This window comes from Lepidochelys kempii, chromosome 6 (assembly GCF_965140265.1).
Source record: "Lepidochelys kempii isolate rLepKem1 chromosome 6, rLepKem1.hap2, whole genome shotgun sequence".
Classification (NCBI taxonomy): domain Eukaryota; kingdom Metazoa; phylum Chordata; order Testudines; family Cheloniidae; genus Lepidochelys; species Lepidochelys kempii.
The window spans coordinates 30,216,513-30,233,878 of record NC_133261.1 but is presented as its reverse complement, the minus strand read 5'-3'; the positions used below and the strand labels follow the sequence as shown (position 1 = coordinate 30,233,878).

The window sequence follows — 17,366 nt, the reverse complement described above, 5'->3', positions numbered from 1 at the left end:
TCTCAGGTCACTAATACTGCAGGTCACTTCACACCGGAGAATCTGTTATGCTTTGTTCCCAGTGGTACAATAGGTCCCATTAGAGGCTGTGAAGAACCTGAGGGACCACTTCCTCAGTTGGTATAAACGGATGAAGCTCCGTGGTGGAGCTGTGTTAATTTACACCAGATGACGATCTTGCCCGAGATGCTCCACTGAACACAGCTCTGAGGCACCCTAGATTTAATATCACATTTGAGGCACAGTGAGAGAATACAAACTGAACAGCAAGCTGTGCTACCCATCTACAACAAGCAAAACTTTACGTTGCATTTTATGTCATCTTTCTCACTTGATTCAGCAGTTTTATCTCTCCAGCACACTGCCTTTAGCTAGTGTCTTCCATCATGCTCACTTTATAATAATCTAACACTTAGTTACAGAGAAGGGCAGGGATGTAGAGTGAAATATTAAATTTTGGGCAGACCGAGGTGGTGAGTTATAGCTCTAATAGGGATTCCTGACTTTGACTATTACATTAAGGCCTTCTCAGAAAACATTTCATTTACAGATCACCATTGAAACACATACAGCATCATTTAAGAAAGAATCAATACATCATGAATAGCCCACTTCCCATCCCTCCTGCTCAGGAGGGGAGCAGCAGGTACACAGTGCCTCCTTATCCCCATGTATCTTGACCCGAGATCCATGGAGGTGGCACAGGGGCATAGCAGGAGATCTTATTTCCCCTTACTGTCCTGTGCAACCATGAAAACAGAGCCATAATATGACCCCTGAGAGGTCTTCACAGACCATCCTTGGCCTATTTTCTAAATATGCGTACAGTGTCTTCTCTCCACCCACCCCCTTCAGGTATGATATTTCTTCTCCGTGATACATTAACAAGTTTAGGTCTCTGGTGGTTACTATACACACAGAACCAAAAGCCTTTAGCAAGGGTGCAAAAAATTAGGTTTTGCATTGCTGCTGATTGAGTTTTCTGATTATTTGTTGCTCAGCATTATAATATTAAAACCCTAATTTGTTGTACTTCTTAGTGCTTTCAGCCACTCTGTTGTCCTTGCATTTTTGGTTCGGGGATTATTTCTCTTGCATGCTCTAGGTAACTCACTGAACCCCAAAAAAAAAGAACAGGAGTACTTGTGGCACCTTAGAGACTAACAAATTTATTAGAGCATAAATTTTCATGGGCTACAGCCCACTTCATCAAATGCATAGGATGGAACATGTAGTAAGTATATATATATACACACATACACACACACATACATACATACACATACAGAGAAGGTGGAAGTTGCCATATAAACTGTAAGAGGCTGATTAGTTAAGATGAGCTATTATCAACAGGAGAAAAAAACTTTTGTAGTGATAATCAAGATGGCTCATTTAGACAGCTGACAAGAAGGTGTGAGGATACTTAACTTAGGGAAATAGATTCAATATGTGTAATGACCCAGCCACTCTCAGTCTCTATTCAAACCCAAGTTAATGGTATCTAGTTTGCATATTAATTCAAGCTCAGCAGTTTCTCGCTGGAGTCTGTTTTTGAAGCTTTTCTGTTGCAAAATTGCCACCCTTAAATCTTTTACTGAGTGGCCAGAGAGGCTGAAGTGATCTCCTATCCATTTTTGAATGTTATGATTCCTGATGTCAGATTTGTGTTCATTTATTCTTTTGCGTAGAGACTGTCCAGTTTGGCCAATGTACATGGCAGAGGGGCATTGCTGGCACATGATGGCATATATCACATTGGTAGATGTGCAGGTGAAGGAGCCCCTGATGGCATGGCTAATGTGATCAGGTCCTATGATGGTGTCACTTGAATAAATATGTGGACAGAGTTAGCATCGGACTTTGTTGTAAGGATAGGTTCCTGGGGTCGTATTTTTGTTGTGTGGTGTGTGGTTGCTGGAGAGTATTTGCTTCAGGTTCGGGGGCTGTCTGTAAGTGAGGACTGGTCTGTCTCCCAAGATCTGTGAGAGTGAGGGATCATTTTTCAGGATTGGTTATAAATCTTTGATGATGCGCTGGAGAGGTTTTAGTTGGGGGCTGAAGGTGACGGCTAGTGGCGGTTCTGTTATTTTCTTTGTTGGGCCTGTCCTGTAGTAGGTGACTTCTGGGTACTCTTCTGGCTCTGTTAATCTGTTTTTTCACTTCAGCAGGTGGGTACTGTAGTTTTAAGAATGCTTGATAGAGATCTTGTAGGTGATTGTCTCTGTCTGAGGGATTGGAGCAAATGCGGTTGTATCTTAGAGCTGGCTGTAGACAATGGATCGTGTGGTGTGTTCTGGATGGAAGCTGGAGGCATGTAGGTAAGTCTAACGGTCAGTAGGTTTCCGATATAGGGTGGTGTTTATGTGACCATCGCTTATTAGCACAGTGGTGTCCAGTGTGTGGATTGGTCTAGGCTGAGGTTGATGGTGGGATGGAAATTGTTGAAATCATGGTGGAATTCCTCAAGGGCTTCTTTTCCATGGGTCCAGATGATGAAGATGTCATCAATGTAGCGCAAGTAGAGTAGGGGTGTTAGGGGATGAGAGCTAAGGAGGCGTTGTTCTAAGTCAGCCATAAGAATGTTAGCATACTGTGGGGCCATGCGGGTACCCATAGCAGTGCCGCTGACTTGAAGGTATATATTGTCCCCAAATGTGAAATAGTTGTCGGTGAGGACAAAGTCACAAAGTTCAGCCACCAGGTTTGCCGTGACATTATCGGGGATACTGTTCCTGACGGCTTGTAGTCCATCTTTGTGTAGAATGTTGGTGTAGAGGGCTTCTACATCCATAGTGGCGAGGATGGTGTTTTCTGGAATATCACCAATGGATTGTAATTTCCTCAGGAAGTCAGTGGTGTCTCGAAGACAGCTGGGAGTGCTGGTAGCGTAGGGCCTGAGGAGAGAGTCCACATAGCCAAACAATCCTGCTGTCAGGGTGCCAATGCCTGAGATGATGGGGCGTCCAGGATTTCCACGTTTATGGATCTTGGGTAGCAAATAGAATACCACTGGTCACGATTCTAGGGGTGTGTCTGTGTGGATTTGCTCACTGAACCCAGACTTCCCTTATTCCTTCTTCCTGCTATTCAATTTTTTATAAAAAAGACTTTTCTTCTCTGCTAACACACTTTTAATCTCTCTCTCCCTGAGAAGCCAGGATGACTGTTGCTCCCCCTTACTTACTTTCTTGAAAACTAAGGTAAATATGCTAGGTGTGCCAAGTGAACCCACCCTGAATTTATTTCCAATTGCCTTTAAATAAAGTAGTTCCACTTAATCCCTCTACTGGAACTAAAAGAGAAATAATAGAACTTACTTTCCTAAAACACAACAATTTTTTTCACTGGGTGCAGTTGTTTAATAATCAAAGGATCCTATATAACCATATAATAACTGCTGCTTTCAAATGATCATGAGCCTCCAAATCGCTCATAATTTTCTCAGAACCAGCAATAGCCTGGTAAACTACTTCTCTATTCTCGGTGGTACTTAGTGTGAGAAAGAACTCTGTCCTCAATCTATTTCAATGAAGCTTTTGCCTTACAGCATTTTCAGCATGTGCCTGTTTGCCAGTTTTCCAGCTCTCCCATGGTAGTTACCTTATCTAACTAATTTCAATTCCTAGTTCCAACTTGAGGGTTTCAACTATTACCAGAGGTTTATAATCTGCACTTGCCTCTCCACCAAGCTTTTGCAGAATTCTAGATGCAGCAGGATTCTCACTACCCATTGACATGATACCTTGCCCCAAAAGCTTCATAATCTAGGTTTACGCACAATAAAAACACAATACCGGACACACTAAGAAGCTGATATTGTGATGACACATAAAGGTCAATAAAACATTGTTGACAACTATTGTGAACTTTCCTCTAAAGACAAACCCAATAAAGTCAAATCCTTTAGAATCTGGCAGAACAAGATTTTCAGAGTCCAAGTACACCTACACCTGCTAACTACATGAAGATCCAAAAGAGCTTACTTAAGCAATCCGCTAAGCAACAAAATCAGTGCCTGTTAATAAGCTAAATAATCTACATTTTTAAAAAGACATACATTAAGAACCAGTTAATTTTTAAAGATGATCTATCTGGCAGGGAGTAGGAGGATTTTACTATTTGTATTACAGTGTTGTGCTATGCACGGTAAAAACACATAAGAGTCAGTCCCTGATCCAAATGTCTCAATCTAAATTGATAAGTCACACAAGGGACAAAAGTGAAACACAGAGAGGAGAGCTGACTTGCCAAGATCACACAGCAAGTCAATGGCAGAGCCTGGACTAGAACCCAAAGGTGAACTCCTGATTCCATTCCAGTCAACGGGAGTTTTGCCATTGACTTCAGTGGGGCCAGGATTTCACCCCATGTCTCCTGAGTGCTTGTCCAGAACCTTATCTCCTAGACCATGCTGCTCAGTATTGTGCCCTTTTTATATTAAGCATCCAGATGACCTCTCATTCTGTAGCATCTTCTCTTCCATACACTCTGATACTAGACAACTGGTTGAGACAAGAATTCCTCTGATGCTATCAGGGAATTCCCTTTTCAAATGCAGAAGTCAACATTTTTATATCTGATCTGACCAGCTACAATATTAACTCAGTAAAATAGACTGGCAGCTTGTCTCTCAGTATCCCTTTGACAAAGTCCCAAAGAGGTCGGATCGTTAGTGTTTGTGAGTGTAACCTGCAAAACATGCACACACACACCACATACGTTTCAATTTCATTCTGATTTTCTATCCCAAAAGAGCAGCGATTAATGTGCCTGGAGCATTGAAAATACTCTATGGAATAGTAACCCAAATCCCACCAACATCAGTGGGCATTTGAATCTCTGTGTTGTATGGCAAGGGGGGAGCGATAGCTCAGTGGTTTGAGCATTGGCCTGCCAAACCCAGGGTTATGAGTTCAATCCTTGAGGGGCCATTTAGGGATTTGGGGCAAAAATTGGGGATTGGTCCTGCTTTGAGCAGGGGGTTGGACTAGATGACCTCCTGAGGTCCCTTCCAACCCTGATATTCTGTGATTCTAAGGCTAAATATCTAGGCACTTACAAAGCAACTGGTCACCATGGTATATCTTCAACATGTGCAGGAGCTGCTTTTCAGCCATTTACATTGTAAAGACTTCTTTAAAGCCCCATAGACAGCTAAATGATATATAAGTAGCTCAGCCAGAGAGCAAATTTTGATGGCCAACATATAAACCCCTTAAAAACGACAACAACGATGGTTACTAGAAGCCCTGCCAGGTGCCCTTTAATAATCAGTGAATTTGATTAGTATAGCAATGAGAAGAGACAGCAGGCTGTCACATGACTCCATGTTGGTCTGCCAGGACACCCTTACAATAGAGACCCTAGACGCAGTGGGATTTTTCATGTATAATAAATAAAGTAATAGAATAGCAGGCTGAGCTCCTTGCTGAACACCAATGCCTTGCACTGTGTATGTTAAAGATTCCTCCAAGTATTATGGTAGGATAAAAAGAAACACAGAGAATTTATGATTTTCTCCTTGTGACTGCCTGCTGAGTCCCCAGGGACTGAATGTCAGACACACGACTACATCTGCCACTTTGTAATGCTGCCGTGAACATCTAAATAACACTCTCAGCATAACAGAGATCTGTCTGCCAGGCTGCCCCAGCCTCCCTTCTCTATTGGTGCTCACTCTGCCATAGAAATATGTCTTTCATAATCTGTTATAACAACTCCTGGTCTAAAGCTCTTTACAATAATTTAGCTGGAATCATGGAGCTTATCTAAAAGAAATTGACCTTCTGGATTAAAAGGCAAAAGATTTCAGTGTGAAAACCCTTCACTTCTTTATCATAAAGATGAAGACTGCAATGCTGTGGGTGCCAGTTGTCAATGCTACCATTTCAGAGACTATGTCTGGATTTGGATTCGTATTTTTCTCTCACTTATCCCTGACACTCATCGGCAGTGAGTGGCTAGGGCTAGAGTGGGTTCAGTCCCCCAGGCACAGCCCCTTAGCTTGGTGTACCAGGGCCAGGAGGGGGCAGGGCATTGCGGGTGCACATGTTATGGGATGCTGTGGCAGGCTCCCACAAAAGCCAATTGGCCGGAGTGGGGAACTGGTCAGGCCCAGCCCCTTGGGACAGGTGCCACTGCTGCCTGCCTCCCTCTTGTGGGCATCCCCTGCCCATGTCCCCTTGGCAGCCAGAGCCCCATGGGAGGAGAGGACCAGCCCCCCCCCCCCCCCAAGACACTGGGCCAAGTGTGCATTCCCTCCCCAGGTCAAACCCCCACTCCATCTGGAGCCAGGAGGATCTGGTGCCCTGGGGTATGGGGCCGCCCCCATTCTCCGCATTGACCCAGGTGAGTGTGCTGGAGAGGGGGTCTTGCCCTGCTGGGTCTGCCAGCACCAGTGCACCTGCCTCGCTTAGATAGCTTCCTAGAGTCTAGGTAACTTGGAGGGGCTTCAAGAGACAGATGGGGTCTCTGTCTCCACTCCCCTCCAGCCTGGAGGACTTAGGGGAAAGGAGTGGCAGACTGGCTGAGGCTGCTGTTGCAGTATTCCTGTATGACCCTGGCCAGTCCTGGCCCAACTCTTGGGAAGGCGCATAGGGCTAGAAGCCCAGGCCTGCCCCAAGGAGGGGCTGGATGGAGTGCTTGGGAGAGGGCCAACAGGGCCCTAACAAGGCAGAGAACTCAGGCAGGATCCCGGCACCCTGTAGGATACAGCTCCCACAGGTCTGCCCTTTCCAGAGAGTGTGCCCCTTGTCACTAAGGGTGAAGGTGGGGACGGGCACTAGGGAATTCAGGCTTCCCCAGGACACCCCAGGGAAAGGCTGGGCCAAATCCAACCCCAGGCCCAGTTGGCAGGTCCTTTCCTCCTGGTGCTCCCTCCCCACCAGGCCGCCAAGGGACTTGCCCCAGAGCCATCTTGTGCCCCAGCTCCCAGCACTGCAGCACATGGGACTGAGCCCAGCACAACAGCTGAGGGCCCTTGCCTCATGGGCTTGTTTGGTTTCTTTATCACCAGTTCACCTGCTCAGTGGCAGGAACTGGGTCCAGCCAAAAGGGGCAGCGAGCTCAGAGAGAGAGAGAGAGAGGGATCATCCCAAAACGGAAGTGAACTGGGTGGAGATTTCAGAATCCATTGCTTTCATCCTGTCCCATTTTCTTCCAGAAGCCAAAACCCAGGCTTTTCACAAGATAGCAGACAGACCTTTCCCAGTAGATTTTGTACTATACTTCTGAAGTTATTGTGCAGTTTTCAGTTCAGTAAATTAAAGGAGCCACCAATAATTTTGACAGAAAGATGTTTTCCTTCATTTGCTTGACAAAGAAGATTCTCTCATTCAATTCAAGAAGATATGTACAATATTTTTTCCCATGCAACTGGATAATTTTCAGTCTCAGTGGGACCAGAAAGCCCGTGTCTTGACATTTATGGGATTGTTTGAATTAAATTTGCAGATAACCATACAACCTTGACACAAATTGTACACTTATCCCGCAATCCAGTGAACATGGACAGGAAAATAAAATGCCTCACTCTGGCAGTAGAGATAAATCTGATCCTTTTTCTGTAAGATACCACTGTACTCTGGAAAGTTAGACACAGGTTTTAAAAATTTGCATTTTGTGCAGCTATCACAGTTGTATGTGCACAGTTAATCTACTGAAAATGACTGGTCAGGCATCTGTTTGGGTTTGCAAATGGCCAATTGTGTATGCAGCCATGGATGCAAAAATTAGGTGCGCAATTAGATGTGACCAATTGTGAAAGTCAGGCCCTCCAATATCACTGAACATTTTGCCTGATTAAAACATAGCTATCTTTCAGAAGACATGGAATCAAACCTTACTTTTCACAGAGATGAAAGAAGGTTTGGAGATTGCATGTTACAAAATATCTCCACTGGCCTCTTCTCCACAGAATTTTCCATCTGGGCACCTCAACAGCCACCAGCAACAACAGAAGCTGTAGCAGAGAAGCTGCTGGGTTCTTTTTATACCTGTGGCATCTGAACTAGCTCAAAGGGGGTCTAGCTGACATGGTGGTAAAAATGCCAGTGGTCACTGGCATCTTGTCTACATTAAACCTCCCACTTCTACTACCACTGGTGGAGCAGCACTGGAGGAAAAATTTAGCGGGGAAATGTTTATTGTAGACAAGGACTTAATCCCTAGTGGACAATCACAAAACCCACTGCAGAACTCAATGAGACCGTCAGTCTTTGCTTGAGACAGACTGAAGGACTGGGAACGTTGTTGTGCCATAGATCTTTTTTACACTGGTAGAACTTAGTGGGAAAGCTGTATTGTGCCTTCCTCCACCACATCCAGCTCTAGTTAGTTTTATTGATCTTAACATTTCCAGAGCACCATTTCAGCTATACTTAAACCTTTCAAGTCTGGTTTTCTACTGGAAACGTAACTTCAATATACTGTAGCAGGGGCTACAGTATTTTACTTGTCATCAGAAAGAGGACCAGGGAGAAAATGTGTTCCACAGACACAGTCTTGTTTTAATTGTGCAGCAACTAGTTTAGTTTTGCAGCAGTCCAGTACGTGTGACACTCAATGTCACCATACTCAATGTCAGTAGTTCAACCACTGTGAATAACCCTACAACAACAGATAACCAGTGAACGTTTGCAAGAGAAAAAACAGTTCAAGGGAGACGAATTCAGTTTCAACCTGTAGCATGTAATAAAAGGATCATAAATACTATTCTGATGGTTTGTGATGTCTTCCTATCCAGAACTCTGGAACTATTAAAGAATGGCCCACCCTAGATGGCCCACCTTCTACCCCAGTTTGTAGAAGTCCAAGTCATGCTGGGACAGGACTTTGGGGACCAGAACCAGCTGGCATCAATTTCTGTAGCTCCAGTGATTTCCTTTGCAATTCAACAGCTGAGGATTTGACCTGGAAGTTTAGTGAGTGCTATTTGACTATTCATCCTGTACAGACATGATCAATAAACTTCATATTTTATATACTTCACTATCAAGTCTTAGTGCCTAGATTTAAGGAGCTCCTTCAACCTGGGAGTTAGCAGTATGCTTTTAAATCTGCTTTTTAAAAATAAATATTTTCCCTTCTGCATCCTAAAGTCTTGTTGTCTTACTTCCCTTCTTTCTAAAAGTTATATCTTTTATTAAAATTATACAAATGAGGAAAGCTGATTTCTCCAAGAAGAAGCCAAAACAAATTATATTATCTTTTAATGGATTCTGGAAGCCAAAAATACTGCGATCTTTTAATGGATTGACCTGTTTATAACTCACTACACAAGGAGGATAGAGTAAAATGATAGAGGAGAGGAAGGAAAATTGGAGTGAAAACACATTATGTTTATGCTTACATTAGGAAAATTGTACAACTATTTAACAAAAGCAGTAAACATATCGGGACCTGTTAATTTAATAAGACGTCTACACTTCTTTGATGCTGGAGGCACTCCACCTTCAAACTTGTACTTCACAATGCAGTAAAGACATGCATATGTTCACAACAACTTCACATTTACAAACTTATATTGCTTGATTATTCTACATCCCACATGTAGTATGTCAAGTGTTCTATTTCAGGATAATTATTCTCTTAGAAAACATATGTTTAGAACATAGCCCCACAGAGAGAAAAATCTGTAATATAGCTCATCCTCACAAACACACAACTTCCATGCTTCCATGTACAGAAGAAGTCTCATTATATAATTTTTTCAGGGGTTTGAAGGTTTTAGTCCCCCAATCCTGCAAATTTTAAGCCCATGCTGAGCATCACTACTGTGAACATGGTTGTATCATGCAAAGATCATGGCATGATCCATCATGACCTTAGATGTTATTGATCATATCTTCCTCAGTATCATAAGTTTAACACCTTCTCATACAAGGTTAAAATGTCATCTTTCATTGTGAACTTCATTGACAACTTTCTGTGAAAACTTCCTAACAAAACTGAAAATGTGAGCACTGAGAGCATTTTGGAAATACAAGACAGAAAGTTGCCCAATATTTACAAATATTATTTTTGGATCCATGTGAAAATGTGAATCCTTGTTCAAGCAAAGGGTCACATGAACATGCAAAAATTCACAGCTGCATGATTTTAATGACAAAACTCCATGTCATGAGACTCCTCGCCCCCACACACAAAAAACATCACTGAAAACAAAAATGTGAACATTTCTATTAAAAAGTTAGCATGAAAAAAATCACAATTTTCCACATCGTAGCTAGTATTTCAAACTCCCAAGATTCAAATTAGTACATGATATGGCAAATCACAGTCTCTCACATTTCTATAACGTTAACGGTCACCTAATGACCAGATTAGAAGAGAAGGTCTCCCCATTTACCCAACAACAGCAGTGTGAGATTGGGTCCTTGAAGTCAATAGCTAAACTCCCATTCACTTTAATAGGAGAAGGGTCTATGGCCTCAATTCTACAAAAGATCCACTAAGAGCAAACAGTCCACCTGCGTAAATCTCTTTATAAGACTGGGGCTTATTAACAACCCTATAGGGGAGAGGAGGGAAAAAACTTTAATGGAGGAAAAACAGGGAAGTAATACATCAAATAAACTACCTATGAAGAGGCACAAAATCACACATGACGATAGACTGTCCATAGTAACATGGAAGGAAAATTAGCTGCCAAATAGACCTATTCAAGATAATTTGCACTATCAACAAGACTAGGAGGAACAATTTCTTCACTAAGTTTAAGAAATTAATGTAAAATGTATTTTCTGGGTCTCAAAGGAAATGTTTTGACTTAAAAGGAAGATACAAACAAAAACACACACAGTATGTGTTTGCCTATAAAGTGCGTGTATGCATGCTTTCAGAATTGAAATTGCTTTAATATTCTAGGGTTTGGGGCTGTTTTTAATTTATATATTTCTTTTACTACAGAAAGTTTATGGGTTTTTTTTTATTTGAAATCCATGCAGGGTAAGTGTTTGGAAATCTACTAATAAAGCATAGATTATTTATCAGTGCTCATTAAAGTCTCTATTATAAATGCTATTGAAAAACTGTACAATCAAACATACATATTTATTATAGATTGCGAGATGTATTTAACTAGTGAAAAGATTGGCCATTTTGAACTAGCAACAAGTTATGAAAGGTTGGAAAAAATAATCCTTTCCACAAAATTCAACTTTTTTAAAAGTATTTTTTAAAAATTCACCGCACAAGTAGGTCTTACCATAATGCTTTAAGTTTAAAAAAAAACAGCAACAAAATATTTCTGTTGTGATGTCACAATAAAAATATCCTTAACTTTATGCTCTGAGAACATTCCTACAGAAGTCTGTGAGTGTACTCACAGGGCATGAAATTAGGTATGTAAAATCTTTACACAATTGACATTAAATTTCCTGCTAGTTGTTTCAAAGGTATTTCTTTTGCCTGCATATTTATTTTTGAGATTATCTCTATGTGGCAGAAGATTATTTACTAAGAGGACATTGGGAGGGACAGGGAGATAAGGGTTAAACCCAATACTTTGCTTTCACTTGCACTGGAGAAATCTGCTACTAGCTAAATTTTCAGTCCATAAATTCAGTGAGAAGCCCAATGTGAGTTTTCAGATTGCTAGTTGGCTTTCAACAGCACCCGAGTCCCTAATCAGCAAGGGCATGTGACAATGAACAACTGGTTGGGGGGGGCGGGGGGAGATACCTTCCCATAGTCAGTAGAATTAATCAGATTGAATAGTTCATAATAAGATTTATCATACAAGGATAATCAATTATATGCTTCAGAGTAACAGCCGTGTTAGTCTGTATTCGCAAAAAGAAAAGGAGTACTTGTGGCACCTTAGAGACTAACCAATTTATTAGAGCATAAGCTTTCGTGAGCTACAGCTCACTTCCTCAGATGCATATCGTGGAAACTGCAGCAGGCTTTATATATACACAGAGAATATGAAACAATACCTCCTCCCACCCCACTGTCCTGCTGGTAATAGCTTATCTAAAGTGATCATCAGGTGGGCCATTTCCAGCACAAATCCAGGTTTTCTCACCCTCCACCCCCACACACCAACTTGATTGTCATGCACATTGTGTAAAGAGTTGTCACTTTGGATGGGCTATCACCAGCAGGAGAGTGAATTTGTGTGTGGGGGTGGAGGGTGAGAAAACCTGGATTTGTGCTGGAAATGGCCCACCTGATGATCACTTTAGATAAGCTATTACCAGCAGGACAGTGGGGTGGGAGGAGGTATTGTTTCATATTCTCTGTGTATATATAAAGCCTGCTGCAGTTTCCACGATATGCATCTGAGGAAGTGAGCTGTAGCTCACGAAAGCTTATGCTCTAATAAATTGGTTAGTCTCTAAGGTGCCACAAGTACTCCTTTTCTTTTTGCAATTATATGCTGTGTCCAAAATGTGCTCTGTAGATGGTTTATGAATCTAGAATCAAGACCCCAACATGAAATAAATACCTCCTTGAAAACAGTACATGAATGTGCATCACGTATCAAATAGCCAATTTTCAAAGATATGCAGTAATGATTCCTGTGGAGGTGAGCGGGAGCTCAAGGGAGCTATTACAGACATTCCATTCATTAGGTGCAAAGGGGCAGTGTAAGGGCATGGCACCCACCTCTCGCAAGCACCCCTTCTCATCAGGTCTGCCTGCGGTCTTTAAATAGTCCTGGCCCTGGTATCTGGCCGTGCCCCCAGGGCTTCCTCCATGGAAGCAATGGTTTTGCCCTCTTGATGTACTCCGGCTCCAGTCTCCAGCTGGGCCACTACAGTTCTCCTTCTGGGATTTCTTGCTGTCTGGTTGTAGGCCAGTTCCCCAGTACCCTCTGGGGGAACCCAGGCCCACCAACTACTCCAGGTCTCAGCCATGTCCCTTTAACTACAGTGTTTTCAGTTCCCTGGGCCACTTTCCCACAGCCCCAACCTTCGCCCAAGCTTCACCTTACCTCAGGGCTCACCTAAGTTCAGGCCCAGCAGCCAGCCTGTTAACAGCTCTTCCTCGCTGTCCGGTTCCCTGCCAGCACTGAGCTATCCATGGTGCTGCAGTTCCCTTTGGCCAGCCAGGAGCACCACCCCTCTAACACCAGTAAGGAACTGACTGTCTGCTGCTCCTTTTATATGGCCCTCCTGGGCCCTGATTGGCTGCTTGGAGGACTCCTCTACTGTTCCTTTCCTGGGATAGATATGGCTGGACACTGAGGCCTCCGCAGGGCATAGTCCACCCCATCACAGGCAGATGGACAGATACGACTCAGAAAACCCGTTCATCCAAAGAATCTTTCTTTTCAAAAAAAAAAAAAAGTCTGTACTAAATAAAATGGGCTGCTTGGACCTAAAATGGATAAGTCATGACCCTATTTTTGTAAAACACACACAAAATATTTTCGGATAAAAACTATTATATTCATAGTCTATCTGGGTAACTACCAGACTTGCTCTGATTTTACAGGATACACAAGGATGTATGTTTGGATACTGGAGGGCATGACTCCCACTGATTCCTCATTTAGTGTCACAATTAGGCAAATTCCTTGTTTAACACCTTAAAGCCTGAACCAGTAGAGGAGTGTGGCCTAGCGGCTAGGGCACTGGACTGGGACTCAGGTGCCCTGGGTTTAATTTACAGCTCTGCTACTGGCCGATCTTGAGTAAGTCACATCTCCTCTCTCTGGGCCTCAGTTTCTCCATCTGTAAAAAGCAGGCTAATGATACTGACTTCCTTTGTAAAAGCATTTCAACATCTACTGATGGAAATTGTGCTATATAAGAACTGGGTATTAATAATTACTATAATTATAATCATGGGGCTTCGGTCCCAGTGCACATCAGCAGGTATCCTGTGAAGTCAGTAGAAATTCAGGATCTGATTATTTCTGGTACTGGAAAACAGGATTATCTTTCCATTGGTGTTAGGCCTAGAACCTTTCACCATTACTATAGGAGCCACATTTAAGTGGAGAGGTACTATATATGCTAAATAAAGCTGGCTGACATTTTAAACATTTTCAAAATTTCAACAAAAACTACAAGAATTTTTCCATGAAATATTTCACTTAAAATGTTTACCACTTTTTAACCAAGATCAGCTGCTCCTTTGAATTTGAGACTTCATGCTTTAATGGTTCAATTGTAAAATATGTCCTAGGACTCCTTAAATTAATTTTGCTGTTACACTCATTAACTCCCCTCTCTCCCTTTCTCTGTAGCTAGTCAGCAAGAGCATTGAAAAGTGCTATCCAGCTATCATGATTACCAGTGCTTTTTATATTTCAGATTTTTTTTCTCACCAATACAAATGGATTGTTTCCTCCTTTCTGCTACCATATTCCGCTCTACCAAGCATTCTGCAATAATTCATTGGGTACATTTTCTTTTAATCTTGTGCTACTTACAAATGAGAAAAAAAAAGCAACCATAGCATTTGATATAAAATTAAGCTACTTACCAACTACTGCCAGATTATGCTCTGAGCCACATGCAATCTGCAAAAGAAATGTGAATGAATGAAAGAGAATCTGCGGACAAGTTTAAGTAGATACAGTACTTGGACCAAGACAACCACAACAGGCTGAAAAACAATTGTGGTTTGTACAATGTAAAATTAAGTTTGAAGTATACTACTGTACATTTCGGAGAAAATTTCATTAGTGGTCTCACTTCATTTGTTAATGAACAACTGTTTACATTAAAAAAAGACAACCAAAATCACAATTGGTACTTCTATCCTTTTTCATAAGGTAGACCACAGATCTGCAAAGACCTTAACATTATGCACTTGTATCAACAGGACTATTTGTGCACAAAAACTAAGCACAAGCATAAGTCTTTTGGGGATCAGAGTCAAAGGGAGAAAGATCAGGAATCAAATGGACAATGAAGATCTAATTTCCTTCTCAGCCATTCACAGCTATTGATATTTCCTGAACAGCACTGAGGCATATTGGCAGGGCTGTGCGGTGAAGCTTCCAGTGATTCCATCCCCCCTGTCCTCATCTGGAGGAGAGGACATGTACTGCAAAGGATTTCGTAATGCAGATTTCATAATGCTCCTTCCACCAGCATTAAACTCAGAATTTTTTTTGTAATTTGTATAGCTTAAAGAGCAATGCAATTCTTTTTTTAGCTTATTTGTTAAAGGCAGCACCACAAACTCACCTGAAAGCAGCTAATTTGGCTGAAATTTTCCCCCATGTCAATTTGAAATGAATTCTGTCCTGATGATCTGTGATAAAAGTGTGATCTATATTTTAAAAGGTTCCCCTCCACCTCTCTCTCTCTCTCTTTTTCTCTGCCCAGGACTTTAAAGTCAACAGTGACATGTACCCACAAAGCTTTTTTTAATTTTTGCTGCTGCTATGAAGATGGAAAATGCATGAGCTACTGTCACACATGTCAGGGAATCTCAGTGACCAAGTTCCATATCCTAATTTAATCCCTAATAATTTAATACTCATTCCTTCAGTGGACCATACCCACTGCAGGCACGTAGTGCTACCCCTGCATTCTTCTGGAATATTGACTGATGGCCGCAATCATCTATCAGACATCATGTGGACTTCACTAGATAAAAGGTTCTTTTAATTACTTCCTTCTAGTTTTAACCTTTTGACCAAGTAAATCACCAGGAAAGGAACCCATACACCCAGTTAATAATAAATCTGGAAATTCACTGCTAATCTCTGAGGTTACTGAACTAACCAGAATAAACGGCAATCAAACTCTACTCTTCTATATAATATTTAAATATTAATAATAATATTTTTGGGTTGAGCTAGCATATGTCTATGACATCCAGTCTTGAATCATTATGTTAGAAGTAAACGCTATGATCACGGGTACTGAATATGCAAAACAGCACAACTGTGACATGAAAACACCTTATTATTAGCTAACTAGTAGCTGAAAGCCCATGTTGTGGCAGTTGGACCAAGTAAACCACCATATGTGCAGTCTCCCTCATACAACCAATGAATCTGTTGCATGAAAATTAGCTGTAGAGTAACAATGGTGTCTTGTTGAATTACCTCCGATATCACACTGGTCTCAGACTCTTGGCATTACATAGTGTGGCAAGGCACCTTCTCGGTCTCACCAGCCTCAGCTGTTTTAGCTTTGGTGAGACGGGCTTGCGTAAACAGTCCTTCTTGGCTGCACAGGGGCAGTCTGTCCTTTTCTCAGCCAGTGGTTTGGGTTTGTTTTTCTCCCTTATGGGATGGAATGCAGCCTTCCCTCCTAGAGAGGCTTGTCCCTTGCTGCTACTTGTCTACTGGTAGCTTGACTCCTCCTCTCTCTCTTTCCTCCCCTTCTCCCAACAAGGGAGGGTTTAAAAAGGTCTCAGGCGGCCCTTAGTTGGAATCAGCTGATCCTAATTGACCTCAGGCAACTCCCTCTCAGTTGATCCTAATTGATCTCTAGTAACCCCTTCTCAGCTGAACCTGATTGACCTGTAGTCACCCCTCCTCAGTTAATAGGGAGGAGGGCCTTTTAACCTCCTGGGACTATTTTCTATCCCCCCTCCCACTCCTTGCAGCCATCTGTCCTGAGTTTACCACAATAGCTATTACCTTACTGTCACATGGGTGTAATTCATCAAGTCAACATGACCGAGAACTTAAAAATAGGATGGTAACAAACCACAAATCCCAGTGATGACTGAACCTGATGATACTCTGAACAATAAGCACTCTCAGCCATACTTGTAGCTGTTTCCATTACTTCACACTGACTCAGACATTCTAGGCTTCAGAGTGACATACAGAGTGACGGACAATCCTGGAATTTTATTTCATAGATGCTGTACGAATAAAGTTGACAGCTGAGATTCAACAAATCTCCTCTGGTTTGAATGTATTGAGCCAAGAAATGGAAGCGTCTGGGTTGGGAAAACTGCAATAAGAAAAACAAATAGTTTTAAAAGGCATCATGCATTTTGTGATGAATCTCATTTTCTGGAACAATTAATATATAAGGACTCAGAGAAAACAATGGCCTTGGAACGGTACTAGCAAAGTAGCTGTGAAACTTCTATCTTGCAGTGTTACAGCTACTCAGAGCTTCAAGCACTGGCATACTAAAATGCATAACATATCGCTGTATTATTGCACTCTTCGTGCAACAGGGCCATACATTATAGCAGTATTGATTTTTTGTGTGTTTTCATTGGCTAATGCAGCCCACCAATGATGGGGTTTAAAAGCTGATGCCATGGAAACAAGATCTGCTCATGGAAATGCATGTGAAGACTCGATGGGGAAAAAAATCAAAACAGCAAATTCTGTGTCTTCACTGCATGATGAAAAATGGGATATTAAAGCTGCCGCTAACAAAATCAGTGTGAAGCATGAGCTACCTAATCTCATATTTCTGTACAAA

The 17,366-nt window shown here is 42.0% G+C and overlaps 1 protein-coding gene across 2 annotated transcripts in view; it reads right to left on the bottom strand.

Moving 5' to 3' along the window:
• Window positions 1–17,366, bottom strand: part of SERGEF (secretion regulating guanine nucleotide exchange factor) — a 255,648-nt gene that overhangs the window by 89,422 nt on the left and 148,860 nt on the right. The window contains exon 10 of one of the 2 annotated variants that reach the window (XM_073347361.1): window positions 14,440–14,476. The exons of the other annotated variant lie outside the window; for it this stretch is intronic. Within the exon in view, the coding sequence (XP_073203462.1) occupies window positions 14,440–14,476 (37 nt within the window). The remainder of the gene's footprint in view (window positions 1–14,439; window positions 14,477–17,366) is intronic. 2 annotated transcript variants of the gene reach the window in all.